The 24146-nt window shown below is 55.5% G+C and overlaps 1 protein-coding gene across 3 annotated transcripts; it reads left to right on the plus strand.

Moving 5' to 3' along the window:
• The first annotated feature begins 8117 nt into the window (after window positions 1-8117).
• Window positions 8118-23587, plus strand: JAK3 (Janus kinase 3). Of its 3 annotated transcripts, none has more exons than XM_027038330.2 (24): window positions 8128-8485; window positions 10716-10908; window positions 11359-11482; window positions 12316-12427; window positions 12621-12766; window positions 13116-13410; window positions 13985-14107; window positions 14208-14365; window positions 14815-14926; window positions 15182-15368; window positions 16107-16234; window positions 16403-16534; window positions 17259-17343; window positions 17760-17887; window positions 18540-18672; window positions 18748-18899; window positions 19019-19169; window positions 19779-19918; window positions 19990-20179; window positions 20453-20577; window positions 20843-21015; window positions 21441-21558; window positions 21875-21985; window positions 22886-23587. In XM_027038330.2, exons 2-24 carry the CDS (start codon window positions 10725-10727, stop codon window positions 22997-22999), a joined length of 3321 nt encoding a protein of 1106 aa, XP_026894131.1. In that variant the 5' UTR covers window positions 8128-8485; window positions 10716-10724; the 3' UTR covers window positions 23000-23587. The 3 variants fall into 3 exon arrangements, 2 of the variants coding, with proteins under 2 accessions (XP_026894131.1, XP_026894130.1); XM_027038329.2 differs by having other exon boundaries at window positions 8130-8485; window positions 10712-10908; XR_003413698.2 differs by lacking the exons at window positions 21441-21558; window positions 21875-21985; window positions 22886-23587 and having other exon boundaries at window positions 8118-8485; window positions 10712-10908; window positions 20433-20577; window positions 20843-20980.
• The last annotated feature ends 559 nt before the right edge of the window (window positions 23588-24146 follow it).

Consider the following 24146-nt stretch of genomic DNA (forward strand, 5'->3'; position numbering starts at 1 on the left):
AACATCATCTCTCTGGGCCTCAGTTCCCCCATCCGTAAGATGAGGCTAATAATAGTCCCCAGCTCCTGGGGTTATGAGATTTAAATGGCGTTGAATGTTTGGACTGGGGAGGCAGAAGCCCCAGCCCTGGAGCTGTGCGCCTTGGGCACGGGTGAACTCCATGCGCTGGGCCTCAGTTTCCCCAGGCTGGGGGCAGGAAATGGGAAGGTAGAAAGGAGTCCTGGAAAATGAGTGCTGGGAGAGCAAGAGAGGGGCCAGAGGAGGGGGAGCAGGGAGGACAGGTGAGAAGGGAAGGGGGAGAATGAATGGGAAGGAAAGGCCCCAGGCTCAGCAGGGCTTTGGAGCCAGGTAGGTCAGGGTGACCGCTTCAGCTGGAGCAGAAGGAGGAACGGGGCGGGGTGGGGGGGGGCAGGGGGTGTGTCCTAACGTTTGTTAAGCTTCCCTGCCCCCCTTTTGGCTCTATTGTGGAATGCTGCCCTGGCCCCTCCTCTGAGCCCCTGCTCCTCCCTCCTGCCCTTCCACCCCCCTCCATCTCGTGGCTCCTGTTCCTGGCAGCCCCCGCCCAGGGAAGCCCAGCTGGGTCAACTGGTTCTGGCTAGGCATCCCTTCCTCTCTGTTACCACCATTCAATTAGGCCTGGCTGACTTCCTGGTTGGCGGGGCCACCCCTGGGCTGCCCCCTCCCTGACAGTCCTTCTTCCTCCTTGAGACCTTGAAGGCTTTAATCCTGGCTCCTGAGCCACACTCTGGCCACACCCCAGTTTGGATCATCACCCTTCCTCAGCTGTCCTGGCAGTCACCACCTCAGCTGCTCCCCATCCAGCTCACCCCCTTCTCCATCTGGGCCACCAGCACCTCCGTCTTTCCAGTGCTCCATGCAGTGGCCCAAGATTCTGCTCCTGTCACTTTATCCTGCAAATGACTCAAGCCACTCACTCCCATGGAACCCAGATGCCACAAGGTTCAGGCCCCAGCCTCCTGCGCCTTGTCTCCTGCCCCTAATTGTTCCTGCTCCCAACCCTCCTAAGGCTCTTTCTTCGAATTCATGAATGGATGGATGGATGGATGGATGGATGGAGGAAGGAAGGAATGGATGAATGAATGGATGAATGAATGAATGGATGAAGGAAGGAAGGAAGGAATGGATGAATGAATGAAGGAATGAATGAATGGATGAGGGAAGGAAGGAAGGAAGGAATGGATGAATGAATGGATGGGGGAAGAAAGGAAGGAATGGATGAATGAAGGAAGGAAGGAAGGAATGGATGAATGAATGAAGGAAGGAAGCAATGGATGAATGAATGGATGAGGGAAGGAAGGAAGGAATGGATGAATGAATGGATGAATGAATGAAGGAAGGAATGGATGAATGAAGGAAGGAATGGATGAATGAAGGAATGGATGAATGAATGAAGGAATGAATGAATGGATGAGGGAAGGAAGGAAGGAAGGAATGGATGGATGAAGGAATGGATGAGGGAAGGAAGGAATGGATGAATGAAGGAATGAAGGAATGGATGAGGGAAGGAAGGAATGGATGAATGAATGGATGGATGAATGAAGGAATGAAGGAATGGATGAGGGAAGGAAGGAATGGATGAATGAATGGATGAGGGAAGGAAGGAAGGAATGGATGAATGAAGGAAGGAAGGAAGGAATGGATGAATGGATGAATGAAGGAAGGAAGGAATGGATGAATGAATGAAGGAATGAATGAATGGATGAGGGAAGGAAGGAAGGAAGGAAGGAAGGAAGGAAGGGATGGATGAATGAATGGATGAGGGAAGGAAGGAAGGAATGGATGAATGAATGGATGGATGAATGAATTCCAGTACCTATTGTGGGCCAGGCACTGGGGACACAGCAGTGATCAAGACAACCAACTCCAGCCCTTTGAGAGCTGATATACCAATGGGAGAAATGGACAAGCACAAGATAAATAATAGGCACCACAACACAGTGCGATGTGTGCTAGGGAGAAAAATAAACAGGAAGGGGGTCTCTGTAGGCTCCGTGCAAGTATCGCCACCCCCCCCCCATCCCCACCCAGAGGCCAGATCCCATTTCCCTTTTCTCAGCCTCATTGGAGGATGATCCTAGGGCCTTGTGAGCTGGGGGAGGGGGGGAGGTAAGCAAACAAAGCCAGACTGCACTGCTGAGCGCTGGCTGTGTTTGCTCTTCTCATGATCAATATGATTGCGTTGGTTCACGGTCAACCTCTGAACAGCAGCTCTGGTTACTATTTCCTCTCCCATCCCAAGTGCTTAAATGTTTCCTTTCTTTTTTTTTAAGGATGTACCTTTTTTTAAACTTTATTTTTTACTGTTCAAAATTTACATCCAAATTAGTTAGCATCTAGTGCCACAATGATTTCAGCAGTAGATTCCTTAGTGGCCCTGACCCATTTAGCCCCTCCCCCCTCCCACAACCCCTCCAGTAACCCTCAGTTTGTTCCCCATATGTAAGAGTCTCTTCTGTTTTGTCCCCCTCCCTGTTTTTATATTATTTTTGTTTCCCTTCCCTTATGTTCATCTGTTTTGTCTCTTAAAGTCCTCATATGAGTGAAGTCATACGATTTTTGTCTTTCTCTGACTAATTTCACTTAGCATAATACCCTCCAGTTCCATCCACGTCATTGCAAATGGCAAGATTTCATTCTTTTTGATTGCTGAGTAATACTCCATTGTATGTATATCCCACATCTTCTTTATCCATTCATCCATTGATGGACATTTGGGCTCTTCCCATACTTTGGCTATTGTCGATGGTGCTGCTATAAACATGGGGGTGCGTGTGTCCCGTCGAAACAGCACACCTGTATCCCGTGGATAAATGCCTAGTAGTGCCATTGCTGGGTCGTAGGGTAGTTCTGTTTTTAGTTTTTTGAGGAACCTCCATACTGTTTTCCAGAGTGGCTGCACCAGCTTGCATTCCCACCAACAATGCAAAAGAGATCCTCTTTCTCCGCAAGGGATATGCATTTTTTAATTAAAAAAATTTTTAATGTTTTTATTTTTGAGGGGGGGGGGCAAGCAGGGAAGGGGCAGAGAGAGAGGGAGACACAGAATCCGAAGCAAGCTCCAGGCTCCAAGCTGTCAGCACGGAGCCCGACACGGGGCTCGAACCCACAGACCGTGAGATCATGACCTGAGCCGAAGTTGGACGCTTAACCGACTGAGCCACCCAGGTGCCCCTCCTTCTCTCTCTCAAAAATGAATGTTTAAAAATCACCCCCAGCGGGGTCCTGCACCCCTTCACGATGCCTTCCTCTGGGCACCTTCATTGGCAGCAACCTGATCGGCTTTCTGCCATTAAGAATAGTTTGCACGACGTGCCAGAATTTTGCGTGTAAGCCTTGTGCTTGGCTCCTTTCACTCACTGATCATCACTGATGATTCTGAGATTGTCCCATATTGTTGCGTGTTTCACTAGTTTATTACTTTATTTTCTTTTTTAACCAAGTTGTATTCCTCTGCATGGCTGGACCACTGGTTGTGTATCTATTCACGTGAGTGATCATCTGGGCTGTTTTCAATTTAGAACCATTACGGATGAAGCTGTCGAGCGCATGCGTTTATAAGCCCTTATAAAGGGCTTATGCTCTAACTTCTCTCAACACGTAGGAGGAAAATGGCTGGCTCATACGGTTTCAGAAACCGCTAAACTTCACCACAGGGTCTGCACCTTTTTTTTGCATTCCCCCCACCAGTCCCACATCGTCAACACTTGTCTGTCGTTTTAATTTTGCCCATCCTGCCGACTGTATAGTGCTATCTCACCTTGGTTTAGGTTTGCATTTACCTTATGGCCAATGATTTTGTGCATATTTTCATGTGCTTGTCGGCTTTGGTGAAACGTCTATTCGTATCTGTTGTCCATATTATTATTATTTTTTAAATATTTATTTATTTTTGAGAGACAGGGAGAGACAGCATGATCAGGGGAGGGGCAGAGAGAGAGGGAGACACAGAATCCGAAGCAGGCTCCGGGCTCTGAGCTGTCAGCACAGAGCTCGACACGGGGCTCGAACCCACGGACCGCGAGATCATGACCTGGGCCGAAGTCGGGTGCTTAACCGACTGAGCCACCCAGGCGCCCTCCATATTATTTTTTTAATTGATTAATTTATTTTGAGAGAGAGAGAGAGAGAACCAGCAGGGGAGGGGCAGAAAGGGGGGGTACAGAGGATCTGAAGTGGGCTCTGCACTGATGGCAGAGAGCTCGATGCGGGGCTTGAACTGACAAACCATGAGAATGTGACCTGAGCTGAAATCAGATGTTTAACTGACTGAGCCACCCAGGTGCCCCTATATACATTTTAAAGTCAGTGCCAGTTTCTAAAAAAAAAAAAAAAAAAAATCCTGATGAATTTAGTTTTCTATTTTTTTTTAATTTTTTTTTAACGTTTATTTATTTTTGAGACAGAGAGAGACAGAGCATGAACGGGGGAGGGGCAGAGAGAGAGGGAGACACAGAATCGGAAACAGGCTCCAGGCTCTGAGCCGTCATCAGCACAGAGCCCGACGCGGGGCTCGAACTCACGGACCGCGAGATCATGACCTGAGCCGAAGTCGGACGCTTAACCGACTGAGCCACCCAGGCGCCCCAATTTTAATTTTTTTCTAATGTTTATTTCTAACAAAGAGAGAGACAGACAGAGCATGAACGGGGGAGGGTCAGAGAGAGAGGGAGACACAGAATCCGAAGCAGGCTCCAGGCTCCAAGCTGTCAGCACCGAGCCTGACGCGGGGCTCGAACCCACAGATGGTGAGATCATGACCTGAGCCAAAGTCGGCCGCTCAACCGACTGAGCCACCCGGGTGCCCCATACATTGGAATTACGTTGACTCATGAATCAGTCTAGGGAGAACTGACATCTTAACAACACTGAGTCTGCCAATCTATGAACATGGTATACTTTTCCATTTCTTTAAGTCTTCATGAATTTTGCTCGGTAATGCCTGTAGTTTTTAGTGCTGAGGTCTTAGACTTCCTTTGTTTGGTTTATCTCTAGATACTTAATTTTTTTTTTTTTGGTGCTGCTGCAAATGGGATTTTTTAAACATTTCATTTTCCAATTGTGTGGTCTTCTATAAGAATACATGGTATATAAGAATTCGGTTGACTTTTGTACGTTAACTTTTTAACCTGTGAACTTGCTAATTCCAGGAGTTGTCATAGATTCCCTTGGATTTTTTACATTGTAAATAACCATACCATCTGCAAATAGGAAGAGTTTTACTTCCTCCTTTCCGATCTTTATGCCTTGTGTTTGTTTTTCTACCCTCATTGTAACGACTTTGACCTCCGGAGGAACATCAAATAGAAATGATGAAAATGGACTCCTTGTCTTTGTTCCAGTCTCAGGAGGAAACAATTCGGTCTTTCACGTTAAGTAAAATATTACCCATAGATTTTTTTTGTAGACACTCCTTATCAGGTGGAGGACATTCTCATCTACACCTACTTTGGTAGACGTTTTTATGAAGAGGTGTTGAATGTTGGCCAATCTCTCCCGCATCCATTGAAATGATCATCTGGTTTCACTGTGCTCTAAATTTGCACTTTCTGGAGGTTCTGGGTGGTTCAGTTGGTTAAGTGTCTGCCTTGGGCTCAGGTCGTGATCTCGCGGTTCATGAGTTCGAGCTCCGCGTCAGGCTCTGTGCTGACAGCTCGGAGCCTGGAGCCCTGCTTTGGATTCTGTGTCCCCCTCTCTCTTCACCCCACCCCTGTTTGCAGCCTGTCTCTCTCCGTCTTTCAAAAATGAATAAACCTTAAAAAAAATTTTAAATTTGCGCATTTCCTATTATGAGTGAAGCTGAGCATCTTTTCCCGGGTTTAAGAGCCATTTATAAAAAAATAATAATAATAAAAAAAAAAAGAGCCATTTGTGCCTCATTTTCTGTGACTTCTGGGTTCATATCCTGCTAAGCTTTGGTGTTTTCTTGTTTCGCAGGAAGTGCTTGTATAATGAAGAGATTTTATCCACAATATGAATTCACGTTTGTTTCCAGTCTTATTTATTCTTTGACTGTATTTGTGAGGTTTTTGGCAGCAGGAAAATTGAGATATTTGCCTCACTAAAGTTTCCAATTTTTTTTTATTATTATTTTTAACATTTGTTTATTTTTGAGACAGAGAGAGACAGAGCATGAACAGGGGAGGGTCAGAGAGAGGGAGACACAGATTCCGAAACAGGCTCCAGGCTCCGAGCCATCAGCCCAGAGCCTGATGCGGGGCTCGAACTTACGGACCGCGACATCATGACCCGAGCGGAAGTCGGCCGCTTAACCGACTGAGCCACCCAGGCGCCCTCCAATTTATTCTTGAGCAAGGTCTGGGCTCTGCCTCCTTGAAACTTCCTCCCCCTTCACACAGCCCTCTCTGGGGCTGAGGATGTCACCTTTGTCCCACCCCTGTTCCCTTCCTGCTCACTCTCAAAATACCACAGTGACCGTCACACTGAAGTTTTCAGGGCCCTAGAGACTCACCGTCTTTCCTGGAGGACTGGAGCCTCTGTCTCAGGGCCAGGGATGGGAGTATGCTTACATTCGTTTCTGCCAAAGCCACCCAGGAAGTAAATGAAAAATACCACAGCTAAGCCCCCCCACCCCCAGCAGCACTTCCTGCCATTAGCCTGCTGGGGCTCCTGCCACTGAGGCCACCCTCCTACCCGTCCCTCCACCCGCAAGGCCCCACTGATGCTTCCTAGCAAGTCTCCGAGCCCTCTGCCCTTGACATCCTGCTCTTCTCAGAAATGCTGTGACCCGGCCTCTGCCTGGGCTGTTCCCTCTGCAGGAACTCCCCACACTTCCAGACCACTCTTTGGCCAATCCCACTTGCCCTTGGATTTCAGCATCAAAGTCATTTCTTCCAGGAAGCCCTGCAGACTCCGGGTGTCTCCTACCAGCCCAGCCCCGAGGGCAACTGAAACAATTATTGTGTAACAGTTTAATATCATGTCCCCCCCCCCCCCCCCCCGCCATGGTCGGCTCCACCAGGCAGAGACTGGGTTCGTTCTGTCCCCCGATGTGTCCCCAGTGCCCTACACACAGGAGGTGCCTGGTAAGTGTCCGTGGGTGATTGAACTAAAGTCAACAAAATACATACATACCAAAGCCGTTTTTTGTGCCAGGATATGTGATGGAATTATAGAAAGAGTCCTCTAAAGTCTATCCCCAAAACTCTATTTTCTGGGGTCTCCCCAAGGATGCTGCCCTAGCCTCCTGCCTCCTCCACTCATGACAGCTTCCAGGGCGTTAAAAACATTTTTCAAATAAAAAAAAAAAAGTAAGTCAGATCTGACCCCTGCTCACCATTGTGCCTCCCCCTCCGTTCTTACCTCTTCCTGCCATTCTTGCCTCCTCTCTGGTCCTCGGACTGCTCACCTCATTCCACCTCAGGGCCTTTGCACTTACAGTGCCCCCACCAGGAGTGCCCTTTCTCTGTCCTGCTTCACATCGCAGGTCAATTAATCGTGGCCTCTGCGCAAAAGGCACTTCCCTGCCCCCAGCTCCACCCTGTGCCTGTCTCATCACCCTGGTTTTTTTTTTTTTTCTTTCTTTTATTCTTTTTTTAAGTTTTATTTATTTATTTTGAGAGAGAGAGAGACAGAGAGAGCAGAGCCAGGGAGGGGCAGAGAGAGAGGGAGAGAGAATTCTAAGCAGGCTTCACACGGCCAACACAGAGCCCAACATGGGGGCCTGAACTCACAAACCGAGAGTTCACGACTTGAGCTGAGACCTTGGTTTCCAACTGAGACCTTGGTTTCCAACAGAGGAACTTAACCGGAACCACGGAGCCACTCGGGTGCCCCACCCTGGTTTTCTTCGTTATCTGTAATTAGTAATCGTCTTCTTGACCGACCAGAGGGTGAGGTGAGCCTGAAGGCAGGCCTGGTCTGCCTGGTTAGAGCTGTTTCTAGGGTTGTGCACAGAGCAAACAGCGTTGTGCAGAAAGCGTGGTGCACGGAAGGGGCCCATTATTCCTCCTAGGGTCTCATGGGGAAAGTACCCTGAAGAAGAACTTGACATTTATCTGGGGCAACTTCCCTGTTTCCTTCCTGGGTGCAGAATTAGTCCTGTTGCATACCCCACCCCATCGTGCTACGGATGGGTAAACTGAGGGCCTAGGAGCTGGGGCATTTCCAGGGCCCCACGGTGAGTGAGTCCGGAGCCAGCTGAGAGCCTCTCTGTGACCGGGGCCCTTCTCTGTCCTGTCGCTCCTTCCTTTAGGTCTAGGGTCTCCAACAGCCTGTCTGAGGAGGGCCACCGGGCTGTGGAGGCTTCTGGAACTGTCTGCCCCTCCCTGGCCAAGCCCTCTTGCCTCCCCGTCCCCATCCCCCACATGGCCGTGACTTTCAGTAAGTGACAGCAGCTCAGGAAGCCGAGGGGCCCACACAGGAAGGAGCCCGGTGGGACTTTCCTCCTGCTGCCTCCCTCCCGGCTCTGCCCTCCGGTCCTTGGCCCAGGGTCCCCCGCTGCCAGGTAAGAGCTGGCGAGCCACATGGCTCTGGGGTGGGGGTTGGGGGGAGTGTGTGAATGGCTGTGGCTGGGGACAAAGGAAAGGCCTCTGAGGAAAGCTGCCAGACAGACAGCTGGGAGGGCTGGCTCTGTGGCTTGTGACAAACGCTCTCCTCTCTGGGCCTCAGCTTTGTTCGGCATAACATGAGACCCCAAATTCCAAGCTCTCTGGACCTGAATGTATCACTGTGCCTCGAGCCTGGAGTTCATCGTCCCTGGAGGGACAGTTCCCAGCCTCCACCCTCCCAGGCCCCAGGCCAGAGCTTTGGGTGACCAACCCACTGCGGGGGCTATGGGACTTTTGGAGTTAAAACAAGGGCATTTTTCCGGGTCTCAAGCACCCCCTCTGGCTTTTTCTTTTTTTACCTTCAATATTTAAAATGTGGCTGTATCTTTAAGATTTATTTGAAACGAAAGATACACTGCCTGATTCTGTTTACATGAAAGACCACGAAGACCACAATTAAGTCGCTGTTAGGAAGTGATCAAAAAAGAAAGGGGGGTGGGGGCTGCCTGGGTGGCTCAGTCGGTTGAGCTTCCGACTTAGGCTCAGGTCATGATCTCACGGTTCGTGGGTTCAGGTCCCGCCTCGGGCGGGCGTTGTGCTGACAGCTCAGGGCCTGGAGCCTGCTTCGGATTCTGTCTCCCTTGCTCTCTGCCCCTCCCCCACTCGCACTTTGTCTCGCTCAAATAAATACATAAATAAATAAACAAACGTTTCAAAAAAAAGAAATAGGAAGTGATCCCCTCTGGGGAGAGTGACCGGGGCTCCAGGGCTCCTGGGCCTGGGAAAGTCCTGATTCCTGATCCCCTCTGGGGAGAGTGACTGGGAAAGTCCTGATTCCAGGTCTGGAAGCTAGTGACACTGGGGTGTCCCTACAGGAAAGATCTCTTTCCCCTCATGCCCTCCTTCCCCCATAGGAACCACTAAGCCGCCCTGCCACGGGACCTTCCTGTCTGGTTTAGCTGACTTTTGTTAACTGCTCCCTCGGCATGTTGCTAAGGATTGTGCCAGTTAGTGAGAATCAAAAATGTTGAGACTTTGGGGCTCAGCTCAGCAAACCAAGGCAGGCAGGGAGTCAGCCCATTTCATACCTAAGAAAGTAGAGTCCTAGCAATGGGAACCCTGGCAGGGTTACAAAGCTTGGATATGGTGGGGTTGGGATTTGAACCCAGAGCTTAGGGTCTTCACCTATTCCAGCTCTAGGCTTATATGCTGGGTGTGTTAAAAGCTCATTAATGCTGCCCTCCCCCCCCCACTATTATTCTGGTACATAATTTTGTGTTTTGTTTTTTTTTTTGTTTTTTTGGTTTTTTTTACCCAATATTCTCTTTGTGTCTCCTTTATTCGAGTCAATAATATAAATGGATCTTGTCCATCTACTTCCCCTTTTCTCACAGGACCCAAAGCCCAGCCATTCCCTCTGCCTAGCCAGGGGTCCTGAGCTTTGGGAATAAGGGATGAGGGGCAGTTTCCTCCTGGGCCCATTCCGGGGAGGAATAGTGGGAGTGATAAAGGGGACAGGGGTGGTAGTGGTGGTGGGCAGTCCCTATCGACTGAGTCAACATCAGTCTGGATCTGATGCATGCCATCAGGCATTGCATCATATGCAAACACTTCCAGCCCCAGCCCCAGAAGTGCTTGAGGTTCCTAGATCCATAGGAAGTGATGGTCCATCACGGTCGCCTTAAATCCCCATAGACACAAGCCAGTATCCATCAGTTTCCCTGGTCAGCAAATCTGTGCATCTGTGATTGATTGCTCATGCCTGCCAGGGGCAGGGATTCTGCCCTAAGGTATATGTGGAGACTATAGATTGATTGGAGATGTCTGCCCTGGCCACTGACAAGAATTCACACCTATTATGTGTGTTAACTATACTAAAAAAAAAAGAAAAAAGAAAAAAGAAAAAAAAAAAAAGAATTCATAGGGTGTAGAGTATCTTCCAGCCCCCAGCATAGCCCTTGCCTGGGGATCTCTGACTCCTCACCCTCCTTGCACACTCAGCTCCCCACCTCTCTTTCTCCATCTCTGTCTTTCTCTTTCTGTCTCTCTGTTCCTCTCTCCCTCTTTCACCGGCTTCAACCCTACCTCACCCAGCAGCATCTCCATCTCCCCCACACCCCAAGAAGCTTTGTAGTCTTTTTCCCTGTGGCCAGACCTGAGTGGCTGCCTCTCTCTGTGTCCAGACAGGCTACACCCATGGCGCCTCCAAGTGAGGAGACGCCCCTGATCCCTCAGCGTTCCTGCAGCCTCTCGTCTTCAGAAGCTGGTGCCCTGCACGTGCTGCTGCCCCCTCGGGGCCCCGGACCCCCACAACGCCTGTCCTTCTCCTTTGGGGACCATTCAGCTGAAGAGCTATGTGTTTGGGCTGCTAAGGCCAGTGGTGAGTCGGTCCTTAGATGGCTGGGCCAAAGAGCGGGGTGGGGCTGTGGGGGGCCCAGACTGGAAGCTGGAATAGCTACCAAGTGGAGTCAGCATTGGAGCTGGGGCTTTGAGGGATGAGGAAGGGTTTGGAAATGGAAGAAGGTGCACAGGGAAAGGCTGTGCAAAGACCCAGAGGCACATGAGCGGAAACAGTTGGTCATCCCTTGAGGTAAAATGTACAGCGGGAGGAGGCCCTCTGGGGAGAGGGGCGGGCAGTAGGTTGTGTGTGGATTCTCTCCTAAGGGCGATAGGGAGCTCTGGAGTGTGTGTGGGCAGGGGTGGGACGCAGTGTCAGAGCTGAAGGTGGGAAAAGAGCCCTGTAGGGCTGCATGGGGTTAGGTAACCATGCCAGCCCTGCAGGGGATAGAGGGGGAAGCTTAAGAGGGTGCTGATGGGGGCATCCCCTCAGGCATCCTGCCTGTGTACCACTCCCTCTTTGCTCTGGCCACGGAGGACCTGTCTTACTGGTACCCCCCGAGCCACATCTTCTCCGTGGAGGATGCAAGCACCCAAGTCCTGCTCTACAGGCTCCGGTAGGAAACACATCACCCTGACCCCCGCAGGGGTGGGCTAAATTACCAGGAGGGGGTGACTTTGGTCGAGGGCACAGGGAGTTGCTTTTGTTTTTGTTTTCTTTTTTATGTTTATTTATTTATTTTGAGAGAGAGAGAGAGACAGAGAGACAGAGAGAGAGAGAGAGAGAGAGAGAGAGAGAGAGAGAGAGAGAGAATCAGCAGGGAAGGGGCCAAGAGAGAGGGAGAGAGAGAGAATCTCAAGCATGCTCTGTCTGTCAGTGCAGGCTCAGTGCAAGGGTTCATCTTGTGAGCGGTGAGATCATGACCTGAGTCGAAATCAGAGCCACCCAGGTGCCCCAAAGGGCATGAGGAGTTGAAAACAACAGTGATCAGAGGTACCTGGGTGGCTCAGTCTGTTGAGGGTCCGACTTCAGCTCAGGTCATGATCTCATGACTCACGAGTTCCAGCCCCGCGTCGGGCTCTGTGCTAACAACTCAGAGCCTGGAACCCGCTTCGGATTCTGTGTCTCCCTCTTTCTCTGCCCCCTCCCCCGCTCACGCTCTGACTCTCTCTCTTTCAAAAATAAGTAAACGTGAAAGAAATTTCAAAACTCAAATCAAGCGACAGCTATCCTACAACCTTCTCATCTCCCTGCGCTTCCCGGTGGGTGCCCCAGGGAGGATGTGATCACTCACTCATCTCGCAGATGAGGAACTCAGGCCAGAGAGTGTAGGTTCCTTGTCCAAGGGCACGTAGCAAGTCAGTGGCACCACCTGGGCTCTGTGAGGTCTTGGCACCGTCCTCCAGACCTCTATACTCCTACTCCAGGCTTCTTCCCCTTCCCCAACAGCTTTTACTTCCCCAACTGGTTTGGGTTGGGGAAATGCCACCGCTTCGGGCTACGGAAGGACTTGGCCAGTGCCATCCTTGACTTGCCAGTCCTGGAGCATCTCTTCGCCCAGGTAGGGGTCCGCATGGGGCTGAGCCCAGAGTAGGGGGGGGGGGTGGGGGGGATCCACAGGGCAACATCAAGGGTCCCGGTGGGGTGGCTTTGGCTGACCCTCTCTGAAGCAGCCCCGGGGTGGGAGTCGGCCCAAGGGTGGGGGTCTGTAGGGCAACATCAGGGCTCACAGTCGGGCTGTGACCGGCCCCCAGCACCGAAATGACCTGATGAGCGGCCGCCTCGCCGTGGGCCTCAGTCTCAAGGAGCAGGGTGAATGCCTCAGCCTGGCAGTGCTGGACCTGGCTCGGATGGCCCGTGAGCAGGCTCAGCAGCCTGAGGAGCTGCTGAAGACCGTCAGGTGAGGGCTTCCAGGCTGTGATACCCAGCCTCTGCCTGGGAGTCAGAAAACGTGGTTCCACCAGGGCATTGCCAGAGCCCGGGCTCCCGAGGCCTCCCGAGGCCTCCCACCTACAAGTCTGCAGTGTGTTCATGTGACTCAGGACCCCACCAACCCAGCCCCAGCCCCAGCCTACAGCCCTGCCCACCCTGACGTCCTCCCCCCACCCCCCCACCCCCCGTGTGTGCGTCGTGCCCTCCAACTGAGGCCACACGCCAGCCCCTCAACTAAAATTGGGTTTGTGCGTGTCCCTGTCCATACCTGTGGAGATCCCTCCCCCCAGTGACGACCTGCTACCCCCCACTCGTAGCTACAAGGCCTGCCTGCCCCCCGATCTGCGCGACCTGATCCAGGGCCTGAGCTTCGTGACGCGGAAGCGTATCCGGAGGACTGTGCGCCGGGCCCTGGGCCGCGTGACCGCCTGCCAGGCTGACAGGCACTCGCTCATGGCCAAGTACATCATGGACCTGGAGAGGCTGGACCCGGCCAGGGCCGCCGAGACCTTCGTCGTGAGCCTCCCCGGGGCTGCTGGTGGTCAGGATGCTCCGGGGCTGCTCCGAGTGGCTGGTGACAGCGGCATCCACTGGAGTCCGGGAGGACACGAGGTGTGGGAGGCCGCAGGGCGGGACCGACGGCAGGGGAGGAGCCTAGGAAGGAGGGGCGGGAGAGTGGGTGGGGTGAAGGCGTGGAAGGCCTGGGAGAGCTCCGAGAGGGGCCCGTTGCGAGGGGTGGGGCTGAGCGAGTGGGCGGGAATGAAAAAAACGGGCGGGGCTTAGAGGAAGGGGACTGGTTGGGTGGGCAGAGATGGGGCGGGGCTAATTGGAGGGAGGGGAGGGGGCAGGACTGAGAAGGGGCGGGGCTCCCGGTGTTCCAAGAGAGACTGGGAGTTGGAGTGTGGAGCTGAGAGGGGGCGCGGCTCAGGGAGGGGACCCACCGACAGAGGGAGGTGAGGTTTAGCAGAGGTGGGGTGGGAGACTTTGGGGATGGGGGGGTTGAAAGGGGTGTGATTGATAAAAGGGGCCTGGGCTTGACAGGCGCCAGGTGGGAAGGGGGTGCGGCTGGGGGAGGCCGAGAGGGTCGGGGCTTATGGTGTGGGTTTGTGGGGTCCAGGCTTCCAAGAAGGATCGGGGGCTCCGAGGGGACAGGACCCCCAGCTTCAGCCCTCCCCCTCGTTCCCAGGCCCTCCAGCCCTTCTGCGACTTTCCAGAAATTGTGGACATCAGCATCAAGCAGGCTCCTCGTGTTGGCCCCGCCGGGGAGCACCGCCTGGTCACCGTCACCAGGGCGGACAACCAGATCCTGGTGGGTGCTGGACCCTCCCCCCTCCCGCCTTACCCCGACCGCGGGGCCGCGGGACCGTCGCGTCCGGGCCGCGGGGGGGCGCTGACGCGGATCCTCACAGGAGGCCGAATTCCCGGGGCTGCCCGCGGCCCTGTCCTTCGTGGCGCTCGTGGACGGCTACTTCCGGCTGACTTCCGACTCCAGGCACTTCTTCTGCAAGGAGGTTGCGCCGCCGCGGCTGCTGGAGGAGGTGGCCGAGCAGTGCCACGGTCCCATCACGTAAGGGGCCGCCCCGCATGCCCGCCCTCCGCAGCTAGAACTCGGTTCGACTCTCGGCCACTCCCCTTCTCGGTGCCTCGTGCCCTTCCCTCCCGGGAGCCTTGGACAAGGCTGGAACAGCGCCTGGGGCATGGTTGGCGCTCAGGGAGGTTGGGGTCCCCCTTCTGCTGTCCGGGGCAGCGGCGTCCCTCTCTCTGATTCCTCAGGGCCCCAGCGCCCATTCCTGGGGATGCATGGCACCAGGGTCCACCTGCAGCCTCCCCTTTAATCCCCTAGTAGAAGCCCCAACTTTTGGCACATTTTATAAATAGGAAGGAGACAGGGGATGTTAGCTCTTGAGGGTCCCAGGGCTTCCGAGGGACCAGGGTTAGAACCGAGGTCTGGCTTCGGTTTCTCTGCCTCCAACTCTATGTTTCCCGCCGTCTTTTCCTCCCACCTTTTCTCTACAGCCTGGATTTTGCCATCAACAAGCTCAAGACTGGGGGCTCCCTTCCCGGATCCTATGTTCTCCGCCGCAGCCCCCAGGATTTCGACAGCTTCCTCCTCACTGTCTGCGTCCAGGTCGGTCCGCCACCGGGAGCCAGGTGGGCAGGGAGGGCTTCCCGAAGGAAACGACATTTGAGCTGAGACCCAAAATAGAGTCAGTATTTGCTCCTCGAAGAAGGGGGGGGGGGCGGGGAGTGGAGGCCTTCCCAGAAGGGAACAGCATATGCAAAGGCTTGGGGCTTGGAAATGAGCCAGTGGTGCTCGAGGGAGAGGGGGTGAGGGGGAGGAAGGTGCTGCCCGCTTTCACGGAGGGACCACTCCTCCTTGCAGACCCCCCTGGGTCCTGATTACAAGGGCTGCCTCATCCGGTGTGACCCCACGGGAACCTTCTCCCTGGCTGGCCTCGGCCGGCCCCACAGCAGTCTTCGAGAGCTCTTGGCAGCCTGCTGGGATGCTGGGCTGCACGTGGATGGGGTTGCGCTGAACCTCACCTCCTGCTGCGCCCCCAGACCCAAAGGTGAGCCCGCCCCCTCCCCTGGGCCGCGCAGTTGACCCCGGGGCCCTGCCTCGTGTGTGGCAAGCGGCAGAGATTGCCCGTCAACATGGGTTAGGGAAGAAAAGGTGACTTCTTGGCCTGTGGAATGGATGTTACTTTCAGGCACCACTAGGTCCAGACGCGGCGGGATCTGAGAGATGTCACTGGCGCGGAGTCTCTCTCCGTCCATCTCTTGCCTCTTCCTCTGGGTGACTTTCACTCTCAGACAAACCCCTTGGCGGGGACAACTGGAGGTGTGGGTTCTTCGGAGTCTTCCAGAATCTCTAGCAGGACTGAGACTAGGTGGTTCACAGGGTCACCTCCCCCCCCCCCCACTGGGGCTTCCTGGAGTCTCCTTTCATTTTTTTCTTAAAGGTTTTTAAAATTTATTTTTGAGAGAGAGAGAGAGCGCGGGGGAGGGGCAGAGGGGGGGAGGGGCAGAGGATCCAAAGCAGGCTCCACGCTGATAGCAGTGAGCCAGATGGGAGGCTCGAACTCACGAACCGAGTGAGATCGTGACCTGAGCTCAAGTCAGACACTTAACCAACCGAGCCACCCAGGTGGCCCCTGGAGCCTCCTTTCAAAGAAATCATGTACTCGAGTCCTGACCTCAGGGTTGGCTTCTGGGGGAGACCCCAGACTAAGACAGGGTGTGACCCAACCTTAGGGGGTCTTTCACCTCTGGCCTTTGGTTGTTCCCCCACTGCCTCCGCCCCGTAGAAAAGTCCAACCTGATCGTGGTGCGGAGAGGTTGTAGCACTCCCACATCATCCCTTGTTTGGCCCCAATCCCAGTGCCAGCTGAGTCAGATGACGTTTCACAAGATCCCTGCTGACAGCCTGGAGTGGGTAAGTGGCCCCCGAGAGTGGAGGGGGGGAGCCTCATTTGGGGTCCACATCCTGTCTACCCCCTCTGCTGTGTGGCCTCAAGCATGTGACATGACCTCCTTGTGCCTCTGTTTCACTATGTGTAAAATGAGGCCAGGGTCCCACCAGGAACCCCCCTTATTCTTCCAGCATGAGAACCTGGGTCATGGGTCCTTCACCAAGATTTACCGAGGTTGTCGCCATGAGGCTGTGGACGGGGAAGCCCGGGAGACAGAGGTGCTACTCAAAGTGATGGATGCCAAGCACAGAAACTGCATGGAGGTGAGGGTGATGGGGACCATGAGTGTGGGGTCAGGACTGGCTGGAGAGAGCGTTGTAGATGCAGAGAAATTTAAACACACACAGGTCTTAAAACGACAGAAATGTAGCCACGGCATCTCCAAACCAGGAAATACAGAAGGGGTCAGGGGATTTAGACGCAAACAGAAAGAGTACACCAAACAGAAGAAACGGCCAGTGCAAAGGTGCTGAGGCAGGGATGTGCCCGGCATGTTTAAGGAACAGTGAGGAGGGGGCACCTGGCTGGCTCAGTTGGAAGAACATGTGACTCTCGATCTTGGGGGTCATGAGTTTGAGCCCCACGTGGGGTGTAGACGTGACTTAAATAAATACAACTGGGGAAAAAAAAAAAAAAAAGAAAAAAAGGAACTGTGAAGAGGCCAGTGGATAGAGAAGAGGGGAGTGAGGTAGATGGAAGTATCAGCAGGGACTGGGCCACCCAGGGAAGGCTTGAGCCTGCTTTCAACCCCAAATGTCCCACTTCCGTGTGAGAGACCCAACGCAGATTTTGCAGCAGGGACTTCCAGCCCCCGCCAGAAAACCTTGATAGAGTGCTGTGTACCCCGGTGACAGACTCCAAGGTCAAAGGAGGCTTGGGACGAGGTCTCTTCCTGAGGCCGATTTGCGAGCAGCGAGTATGGGGTCCTCGGTGTGACCCTGGAGCGGGAGGAACCCATGGGCCTTCTCTCCCTTCTCCTCTCCCCAGTCCTTCCTGGAAGCAGCGAGCCTGATGAGCCAAGTGTCGTATCAGCACCTCGTGTTGCTCCACGGCGTGTGCATGGCTGGAGACAGTGAGACACCACCCTCGTCCCCACCCCTGCCCACGGGGCGCATAGCGGGGAACATGACAGGGGGATACGGGATCATGTGTGTTGGGGGCGGCACCCTGTGGGTGGTCAGAGGCCGCTAGCCCGCCTTGGAGGTTAGACGGTGATTCTGGGTAAGTTCGAGGCAGAGAAGGCAAGGGTAAGTAGGGACGAGGGGAGAGGAGGAAGGGGCATGTTCCCGGCGGAACACACAAAGGCCGGAAGTGAGCTCTGGAGAGAGCTCACCGCCTTCCAGGCATTGCGGGCATAGTGCTCTCATGGGAAGTAAGGAGGAGGACGGGTGCGTCGAGTAAGGATGGAGGGAACAGTCCGAACTGAGAGCCCGCGGGACCCCTGATGCAGTCCCGCCTCCCAGCCCCGCCCCGCCCTGCTGCCACCAGGTGTCATGGTGCAGGAATTTGTGCGCCTGGGAGCCCTGGATACATATCTGCGCAAGTCTGGCCACCTGGTACCAGCCAGCTGGAAGCTGCAGGTGATCAAACAGCTGGCCTATGCCCTCAACTATCTGGTGAGTGTTCCTCTGCCCGCTCTACCCTCCATTCATGGAATGGAGGGGGAATGGAGCGCGGGCTCTGTGGTATGCGTAGGAGTGTGGCAAGGAGGCCAGGAGGGGCATTTGAGACTGCGGGAACAGCCTACGTACAGGCTCAGAGGTGTAAGAGCAGGAGGAGGGAAGAACAGCTGGTCATTGGTGGGTCTCCGGGGCGTAGGGAGCAATGAGCCTGGGCAGGAGGCCAGAAGAGGGCCGGAGCTGGGTTTTGAAGGTTGCACAGTAGCTTAAGGGGAGGAAAGAAGGAGGGCATGTCAGGCCAAGGACACAGCCTGGGCCAAGGTCTGCAGATTAGAAGGTGTATTGCATGTCCTGGCGTGAATCAGACAGTTCAGCTGGCAGGAGACCAGGGTAGGGGTGTGGAAGAATCTCATAGGGACAGTGAGCAAGTATCTCAAAGGGCCTTGAAGGCTAGGCTGAGAACCTCTGACCTTACCCTGAAGGCAACGGGGAGCCACAGGGTGGGTTTGAGAAGGGGAGGACCTACCAGTAGTCCAGGGAGTGGTCTCAGCAGTAACAGGTGGGCTTTGAAGGATGCGTGGTAGTCCTCCAGCCAGACTATCCATCCATCAAACCCTCCCTGGCGTTTCTCTGTGTCCGGCCCCCTTAGGAAGACAAAGGCCTCCCCCATGGCAATGTCTCAGCCCGGAAGGTGCTCTTGGCTCGGGAGGGGGCTGACGGGAACCTGCCCTTCATCAAGTTGAGTGACCCTGGTGTCAGCCCCACTGTGCTGAGCCTGGAGAGTAAGTGTGGAAGGGTGGAGGGAGGGGCCTCGTGGGGCCGCGGAGCAGATCCCTGACCCCAGCCCCGCTCCCCAGTGCTCACTGACAGGATCCCCTGGGTGGCCCCTGAGTGTCTCCAGGAGGCCCGGACCCTTGGCTTGGAAGCTGACAAGTGGGGTTTCGGTGCCACAGTCTGGGAAGTGTTCAGCGGGATCCCGATGCCCATCAGTACCCTGGATCCTGCCAAGGTCAGAGCACCAGTGGTGGCCTCCAAAGCCCCTATTTGGCAGCTTGGGGAGGATGGGCTGGTCTGGAGGGGCCTCCTGAGGGTGCGCTGGCAATGACCAGCCACTCTACCCACCCTCAGAAGCTCCAGTTTTACGAGGAACGGCAGCACCTTCCTGCCCCCAAGTGGATGGAGCTGGCCACACTGATCCAACAGTGCATGGCCTATGAGCCAGGCCAGAGGCCCTCCTTCCGCGCCATCATCCGTGACCTGAACAGCCTCATCACTTCAGGTGCCCGCTGGGCCGGGCAGGGTGGGCAGGGCTGGCAGGTCATATCGCGCCCAGAGCAGGGAAGAAGGGAGATTTGCCCGCAGAGCCTGCCCTATGTGCTTGGCAAGGTTGGAGTGGTTGGTGACTGTAACAGTCAGCATGAGCCTCAACAGCTGCTGTAACAAACAGACCCCTCCCCGCCTCAGCTCTAGGTTGAATGTGATGGATATTTACTTTTCATTCAATGAGGGTGTCCGGGTCAACAGGCACCTCTCCCTCTGTGTGGCTCCATGCATCCCGTGCCGGATCCTTTGCAGACAAGAGGGAGACTGTGGAGGGTCCCCATGTTGGGTTTCCATAGGCCAGGCCTGAAGGAGCACCCAGTGCTTCTCCAGCGCTTTACCTGTGCCCCGGAGCTATGGGTAGTTGCACAGCTTGCATGGCACCTAAGGGGGCTGCCTTTGCCCAGCGGGCATCTTTTTCCAGCCCCCACAAAGTACCCTTAGGCTTGCGGTGGCCCTGCCATAATGCACAGAGAGGGTAAGCAGGCGGATCGAAGTCCCACAGCAAGTCAGCTTAGGAGCGGGACCCAGGACTCAATGTGCTGGTCATTTTACCTGTGCCCTGCAGATTATGAGCTCCTCTCAGACCCCACACCTGGTGCCTTGGCGCCCCGTGATGGGCTGTGGAATGGCGCCCAGCTCTACGCCTGCCAGGACCCTACCATTTTTGAGGAGAGACATCTCAAGTACATCTCACAGCTGGGCAAGGTGAGGTGGGCTGGGCTGGGCTGGGCGGGGAAGCACCCCTGCACGTGGACACCAGCCCCGCTGTCCCCCAGGGCAACTTTGGCAGCGTGGAGCTGTGCCGCTATGACCCGCTGGGCGACAACACGGGGGCCCTAGTGGCTGTGAAGCAGCTTCAGCACAGCGGGCCAGACCAGCAGAGGGACTTCCAGCGGGAGATCCAGATCCTCAAAGCCCTCCACAGCGACTTCATTGTCAAGTACCGCGGTGTCAGCTATGGCCCGGGTGAGCCACTTCCCAAACGTGGAAGCTTCCATTTCCACACCCGAAAAATGGGCCATTATGAGGTTTAAGGGAATCAATGTATATTGTAGAAAGTACTCAAGAGCCATTGGCCATGAAAGGCGTCGTTGTTGGGGTTCCCATTGTATAGAAAGCAATCCCGAGGCTGGGAGGGGCCCGGGGTCATACTCTGACCGGGGAGGAAGAATGGAGAGGGGGGGTGGACAGAGTTGGGCCCTGTGGTGACTCCCCCCAGCCTCTCCCCGCTTCACCCAGGCCGCCAGAGCCTGCGGCTGGTGATGGAGTACCTGCCCAGCGGCTGCCTGCGCGACTTCCTGCAGCGACACCGCGCGCGCCTCGACGCCAGCCGCCTGCTCCTCTACGCCTCGCAGATCTGCAAGGTGCGGGGCCGTGCCTGGGGGGACCTGGGGCCTGAGGTGGCTAGGCCCGGGTGGGGGTGTGCGTGGAGTCGCGGGGAAGGCTGCAGGTTGAAGTTTGCAGCCCAGGTCCGGTCGGAGAAGCGGTTGAGTTAGGGCTAGGGTCAGCGCTGGAGTGCAGGATGGGTCCAGGGTAGGGTCAGGCTTGGGGTCTGCGGGATTGGATCCCAGGTCAGGCTTGGGGCCCCTGCGGCTTATGCTGGGGTCCGCACCTCGTGGTCGCCCGCAGGGCATGGAGTACCTGGGCTCCCGCCGCTGCGTGCACCGCGACCTGGCGGCCCGTAACATCCTGGTGGAGAGCGAGACGCACGTCAAGATCGCCGACTTTGGCCTCGCCAAGCTGCTGCCGCTCGACAAAGACTACTACGTGGTCCGCGAGCCCGGCCAGAGCCCCATCTTCTGGTGGGGATCCCGCCCCGGCCTACCTCTCCTCCCTACTGCTCTGGCCCCCACCTCGCTCCGGCCTTCGGGGGCCGGCCGCGGCCCCGCCCTTGCCGCCGTCCTGGCCCCTCCTCCTAGCGCACCGGCCCGCCCCCTCGGCATCGGCCCCGCCCCTCCCCCTGGAGCCTGGGCCCCGTCCTGACCCCGCCCAGGCCTCCCGCTTCTCCCTCTCCCCTGATCCCTCCGGGGTTTTCACAGTCCTGGCCCCGCCCCTCCCACCGTCCTGGCTCCTCCCCCCGGAGCCGGGAATGACCTCCTACATTGCGGGGGGGGGGGGGGGAATGACCCCGCCTACAACTGACCAGCTCCCCTAGCCCAAGGCTGTCCCCTCTCCCGTCCTCTGCCTCACTCTCGCATCCCAAGACCTCCTTGTCCCCCCGCTCCAGGTACGCCCCAGAGTCCCTCTCTGACAACATCTTCTCGCGTCAGTCGGACGTCTGGAGCTTCGGGGTCGTCCTGTATGAGCTTTTCACCTACGGCAACAAGAATTGCAGCCCCTCAGCCGTGAGTCAGCGCCCCTGGATCCCCAGTAACTCTCCTCTCCCTCATCCCTTCCTGGCCCGTCCCTGCCCTGTTTGTGCCCTATTTGCTCAGTCACTGGTCCCAGCGTTATATAGGCCGTCTATAATGGGGAGGACGTCTCCACTATGGCTGACCCCCACTACCACTGGCAGCCCCCTCTGCCTCCATCACAGATGACCCTTCCTTCTCCCTTACAGAGGGAGAGAGGGTGATTCTCTCCCTGCCTTCACTATGGCTGCCCCTTGGCCCCAGTCTCGGGCGGCTCCTCCCCCACCACGGGTGCTCCCTTTGGCCCTAGGAGTTCCTCCGGATGATGGGATGGGAGCGAGACGTCCCCGCCCTCTGCCGCCTCCTGGAGCTGCTGGCTGAGGGCCAGAGGCTGCCCGTGCCTCCTGCCTGCCCCGGTGAGGTGAGCGCTGGAGGGCCTGCCTCAGTTTCCCACTCTAGATTTTCCCCGGACCAGCCAGCTGGCCCCTTTGGACTTCCCCACCCATGGCTGCCTTTTGATTGAGCGCATACCCTGGGGCCTGAAGCTGAAGGGGATTCTGGCTGTTCTGTGGCTGTATGCCAAGTCACAAATACTCTCAGATCCTCAGTTTACCTATCTCCAAAACGGGAGTAACAATGCCTTATGGGGTGGGGGAAGGTCAAGCAAGTCAACACCTCTCCCGTACTCAGTTTAGAGTCCATAAACGTTAATGACTCTTACAGTTGATCATCACAACTTTTGCGGAAGTGTATGACGTGAGGCTGGTCATCCGTAAATTGATCTGCCCAGGCCCCAAATGTTTACTGAGTGCTGACTGTGTGCTGGGCTTTGTGCTGGGGTGCTGGGGACCCAGCAGAGGACAGAACAGATACTACCCTGTCCTCTTGGTAACCAGCAGAGGCTAACAAGAACATTCTGGTGGTTATCAGTGTCTGGAAAGAGGAACAGGGGGACATGAGGGTGGGTGATAAGTCCGGGAGGGCCTCTTAGAGGGGGCGATCCTGAAAGAGGAGGAGGAGGAGCCCACCCCTGGGGAGAGCCGGGAGAGGGCATTATCGGTGGAGGACACAGCAGGCACAAAGGCCCTGAGGTGGGAATGAGTTTGGTGCATTTAAATAACGAGATGGGGGCAGATGCGGCTGCAGGAAACAAGAGACCAGGTGATGGAGGGAGACAGGGGAGGGGATGAGATTTTGTTCGAAGTTCTGTAGGGAGACATGGGAGGCTTTGGAGCAGAGGAGGGATGGAGGTGAATTTACATTTTAAAACGGTGAATAGGAGTTGCATGTATGATCCTGTTGTCTCCTCGCACCCCCTCAGGTTCATGAGCTCATGAAGCTGTGCTGGGCCCCGAGCCCGCAAGACCGGCCAACATTCAGTGCCCTGGGCCCCCAGCTGGATACACTGTGGAGTGGAAGCCGGGGGGTAGCATAGAGCGTGAGACTCATGCCTGCCCTGCTTGTCCGCAGGGAGAGCCCCACGCATTTCCTTTTTCTCTCTCCGGCACGCTGCATGCACACCTCTGGGTTCTGGTCTTTGTGGATTGGCCGTGTGACCTTCGGCAGGAAGTTGCCACTCTCTGGGCTTCCTGCTTCACAGAGATCCCCACGGGGCAATGACTTTGCCTTTGGGAGGGCTACCCACCCCTGTTGGGGGGCAACAACCGTCTTGTGGCCTCAGCAACTTGAAAAGGTTCAAGATGAATCCCTCGGTTGGGGGCGTGGCCGGCTGTGCCTTGCCACGGGAATTGAGGAACCAGACTGAAGCCCCTCCCATCTCCCTACCCTCTCGGATTTGGTCCTGGGCTTCCTGGCGCAGCGAGGACGTGGCATAGCTTTAAATATATGATCCCAGGCTTCTGTCCCCCCTCCCTCTTGTGCTGGAGCGAGCCACAGACAAGAGCAGCTGCCCTGGTTGGAAATTTGCTTTTGGGGGCCAGGAAGGCTGGGATCACAGTCCACCCTAAATGTACCAGAGCGTGTCAGGTTTCATGTTGGCCCACTTGCACACTGGGGCCCTTTTTTGGCCCACTTGCACACCGGGGCCCTTTCTGTCCTGACCGGAGGGTCACACAGTTGATGATCCTGGAGACTTGCAGCAGCTAAGGGAAGGAAAGGTATTCTCGGCAGAGGGAACAACATGGTGAGAGTGAGGAGGCTCAGAGGACAGAGGTTAAGAGCCCACGGTTCTGCCACTCACTTGCTGTGTGATGGCAGGCAAGTTGCCTCCCCTTTCTGGGTCTCCTGTATAATGGGAAGATTAATGGTGCTGGCCTCCTGCTGTACGGTTTCCAGAGCCTTGTGAGAAAGCATCTTGGGCAGGCTAAGTAACCCCCGCCCCCACCCCCACTTCTCCCCTGCCTGCAGTCTTTTCTGCCACTTTTGCCCCCTGGAAAACGTATTTATCTCTCAAAACCCCAGCTATCCCCTCCCTGCAGCCTTCCCTGGCATATGTTCCCACCACTTCTCACCGGCCGATCACTCTCCCTCTGATCCTAGGGCTGGGGTGTCTGTCCAGATCTGTGTCCTCTCACCCAGAGGCTCCCTGGGGGCTGGGCTGTTGGGCGGGGGGGGGGGGGGGG

This window comes from Acinonyx jubatus, chromosome A2 (genome assembly GCF_027475565.1).
Source record: "Acinonyx jubatus isolate Ajub_Pintada_27869175 chromosome A2, VMU_Ajub_asm_v1.0, whole genome shotgun sequence".
Taxonomy (NCBI): domain Eukaryota; kingdom Metazoa; phylum Chordata; class Mammalia; order Carnivora; family Felidae; genus Acinonyx; species Acinonyx jubatus.